The following is a 3,769-nucleotide window of genomic DNA, read 5'->3' on the forward strand; positions in this document are numbered from 1 at the left end:
AGAAGAGTTTGAGTTTCTCTCTGTGTAAACTGCAGAGCTCCTCAGATCCCGATGAACGCTTCTCATTTCTCTTCTTTAAGAACGACTCACACAAGTTTTTTAATGCAAGATTAACTAGAGGTTGATGTCTTGAAGATGTCCTGCAGACGGGACACTCCTGAGTTCCCTTGCTTCTCCAGAACTGCTGAAGACACTCTTTACAGAAACTGTGACTGCATGATAAAATAACAGGAGTCTTGAAGATCTCGTGACACACAGGACACATATAATCATATTCAGCTGTTGAAGCCATTTTCACTGTTGTTGAGCTTTACTTTCACTTTGCTTTCAAAAATGGATCACAAAGGTCTGCTGTTTGTTCAGAAACAAACTGCTCAAAAACCCTTCTTGAAAGCATTTTCTTTATGCATCACAGATCCCAGATTCTGGTGAGCCTTTGTCGAGACATCGAGAGCCAGTCTGACAGAAGAGAGGAATGAGTCTTCTTCTTCTTCTTTTGTGTTTAATGTTGGCAAACCAGCTTAAGGTGAATTTCTGCCACCTACTGGGATGGAGTGTGAGTGAATGAAATGAAAATATTATATACAATAAAAAAAATAAAAATAAATTCTTCTAATCAAATCTGTATCTCTCAAATATTTGAGAAGAAAATCATAAAACCTTACGTGTTTCTGTGCATTCTGAAATATATTCTTAACTGAAATATCATTGATTTCCATATCTCTTAGTTTTTCAACAAGCTGCTTTCTTTGACTATATGCCTTACAATGCAAGAGCAATCCGACTTGCAGCAGTAAAAAGAAAATAAAAATCATTTTTTACATATTACATTAAAATACATTTGCGATTCAGTTTGATTTCATTCGCTGAAACAGGGAGGAATGAGTCTTCTTCTTCTTTTTTTGTGTTTAATGTTGGCAAACCAGCTTAAGGTGAATTTCTGCCACCTACTGGGATGGAGTGTGAGGCCTCTATGAATGAAAATATTATATACAATAAAAAAAAAAAACTAAATTCTTCTAATCAAATCTGTATCTCTCAAATATTTGAGAAGAAAATCATAAAACCTTACGTGTTTCTGTGCATTCTGAAATATATTCTTAACTGAAATATCATTGATTTCCATATCTCTTAGTTTTTCAACAAGCTGCTTTCTTTGACTATATGCCTTACAATGCAAGAGCAATCCGACTTGCAGCAGTAAAAAGAAAATAAAAATCATTTTTTACATATTACATTAAAATACATTTGCGATTCAGTTTGATTTCATTCGCTGAAACAGGAAAGGCTACTTTATAAAACGGGAAAATTGCATGGGTTTACGTGGATATAGGCCTACCTACAATCCTGAAACAAAATGGGCAAATGTTTGTTCTCGTGTGTCAGCGATGAAGCAGCTCTTCACTGCGTGTGCAGCTTTATCCAAACTTTAACTGCAATTGAAATAAAGTCAAATATTCAAACCCATCTAAAGTTTAGGCTCCAAACTAAACTCTCCCCGATGCAGAATCTCTCATATCAGGTCCCGATGCCATCTTAACAGTATCTGACCGATCACAAGTCCATGAAAATGCTTCCTAGAAAACAAGTGCGAATCACATCAGGAAAACAATCCTATATATTTGCAATGTTTTATAATGTAAACATATTTGCATAAACCCCATCGTGGCAGGAATATAAACTCACCTGGAGCAGAGCTGTTGCTCAAAGTTCTTTATATTTAGTTTCACTTCTGTTACGCTCCGCTCCGTTGCAATGCTGTTTTCCTGTGTCCGATGCTCACTTTCTCCAAATTTCATTGGGTAATTCTTCAAAACATCCTTGATTTGTAGCTTCGAGCAAAAACGATTATAATGAACCGAAAATCAACATGAATGCATGAGCTAAAACTCTAAATACAACCCACGAAAAACACATAACTCAACATTCGCAGTGTGTTAAATAGACTTTATTCATTCCGTCGATAACAATCTCCCACTGATGCTCTACAGATTTCAGTAACAGTCACGTGAACAGACTGATAAAGCCTCTGTGAAGGTGTCTCGGATGATCGTCTCACTTCAGCAGCTGGAGAAACCGAAGCGAATCAGAACCGCATTCACACTGATATCAGTCTGATTCAGATCCGTCATTAAACAGTTTCTCTCATGGCAGTGCAGCTCTGATCTCAGGTCAGATCATCACGCTCTCTCATACGCGCGCACACTCCACACAGACAATACACATGTTTTAATGAATAAGTTTCTAAAGAAAGCAGAAAAAGACATCAATTACCCACAATTCTCTTATTAGACTATAAAGTACCCCCAAATAAAGCATTTATATTGAATCTAAACAACTGAATTTCATATATGTGGGAGCTTGAACAATTTCCGATTTTAGATTATCAAAACTTATCAAGTGTTTGTTAAATATCGAAATATCAGTGTTCAAAATACCTTCATCTTTGACCACGCCCACTTTCCCATCCCCGCCCACCACTCCAACAGCAAACACTAGAGTGGCCCCGCCCACTCTGGCTCCTCCCACCACCCTGACTCCTCCCCCTTAATCCAATACAGCACTAAACACACACTCAAGAGTTAAAAGCAGAAGCGATTCAAGCGTTGCGAATCCGAGACTCGTTCTGAAGCCTGTAAACGTCGACGCCCGTGGCAGATTCAGCACAGGCTCCCTGATTGAGTGTAAACGGCTGATCTTCAGTCAGATCTATAACTCGGTGCGAGAGCGAGAGATCCGCGGACCTTTCCGGATCTCTTTCCTCTTCTCCTCCTTCCTCCTCCTCTTCTCTTCCTCGCGGAGAATCTTCTGGAAGGCCTCGGCTGTGTGCAGCACCTGAAACACAGACAAATCTACGTCATCAAACTATGCAAATCAAAGCGAAACACTCAGAATAATCCTGTGGTTAATTGATAATACAATGACAAGACAAGCAGAAGTCTCTGTAAACTGAAATCAAACACAGTCTGAGTTTAAGCTCTACTGACTCCATCTACACATTACAGGCCAAGAATTACACCGGTTTAGTTCAGTAAATCCTTCAATGTTTCAATAAGGACGATTGGGGATACTGTAGATTTGACTTGATGCATTACACAAATAAGCAGATGTTTATATCAGCTATTACACAGCAGATTTAAAACAATATTATAATAGTTTCAGTCGCTAAACATGAATCATGGGTATTGAAAGGTTTGTGTTAAGAAAGAATAAAATGCATTAACACTTATTTTTAAATGAACATTTACAGTAAATAATGGCAAGTTTTTATTAGGTTGAAATAGTTTTACTGAATTAGTATTTTAGTTTTTAATTTTGAAAATTTTAGTAATTATTTTTTTTTATATATCTATACAGGTTTACTGTATACTTTACTCATTATTTTATATATATATATATATATATATATACACATACACACACACACGCACAAATAATAAGCAGATGTTTATATCAGCTATTACACAGCAGATTTAAAACAATATTATAATAGTTTCAGTCGCTAAACATGAATCATGGGTATTGAAAGGTTTGTGTTAAGAAAGAAAAAAATGCATTAACACTTATTTTTAAATGAACAATTACAGTAAATGGCAAGTTTTTATTAGGTTGAAATAGTTTTACTGAATTAGTATTTTAGTTTTTAATTTTGAAAATTTTAGTAATTATTTTTTTTTATATATCTATACAGGTTTACTGTATACTTTACTCATTATTTTATATATATATATATATATATATATATATATACACACACACACGCACAAAT

General features: G+C 35.7%; 1 protein-coding gene across 1 annotated transcript in view; it reads right to left on the reverse strand.

Annotated features, from left to right (window-relative positions):
* Positions 1–1,932: 1,932 nt before the first annotated feature.
* LOC107710950 (coiled-coil domain-containing protein 134-like) overlaps positions 1,933–3,769 on the reverse strand; it is a gene marked incomplete at its 5' end in the record, with an annotated part of 5,392 nt that continues 3,555 nt past the window's right edge. The window contains one exon of the mRNA XM_016515845.1: positions 1,933–2,835. Coding sequence (XP_016371331.1) covers positions 2,710–2,835 — 126 coding nt within the window. The remainder of the gene's footprint in view (positions 2,836–3,769) is intronic.

Source organism: Sinocyclocheilus rhinocerous, unplaced genomic scaffold, assembly GCF_001515625.1.
Source record: "Sinocyclocheilus rhinocerous isolate Xijiao unplaced genomic scaffold, SAMN03320098_v1.1 scaffold7166, whole genome shotgun sequence".
NCBI lineage: Eukaryota > Metazoa > Chordata > Actinopteri > Cypriniformes > Cyprinidae > Sinocyclocheilus > Sinocyclocheilus rhinocerous.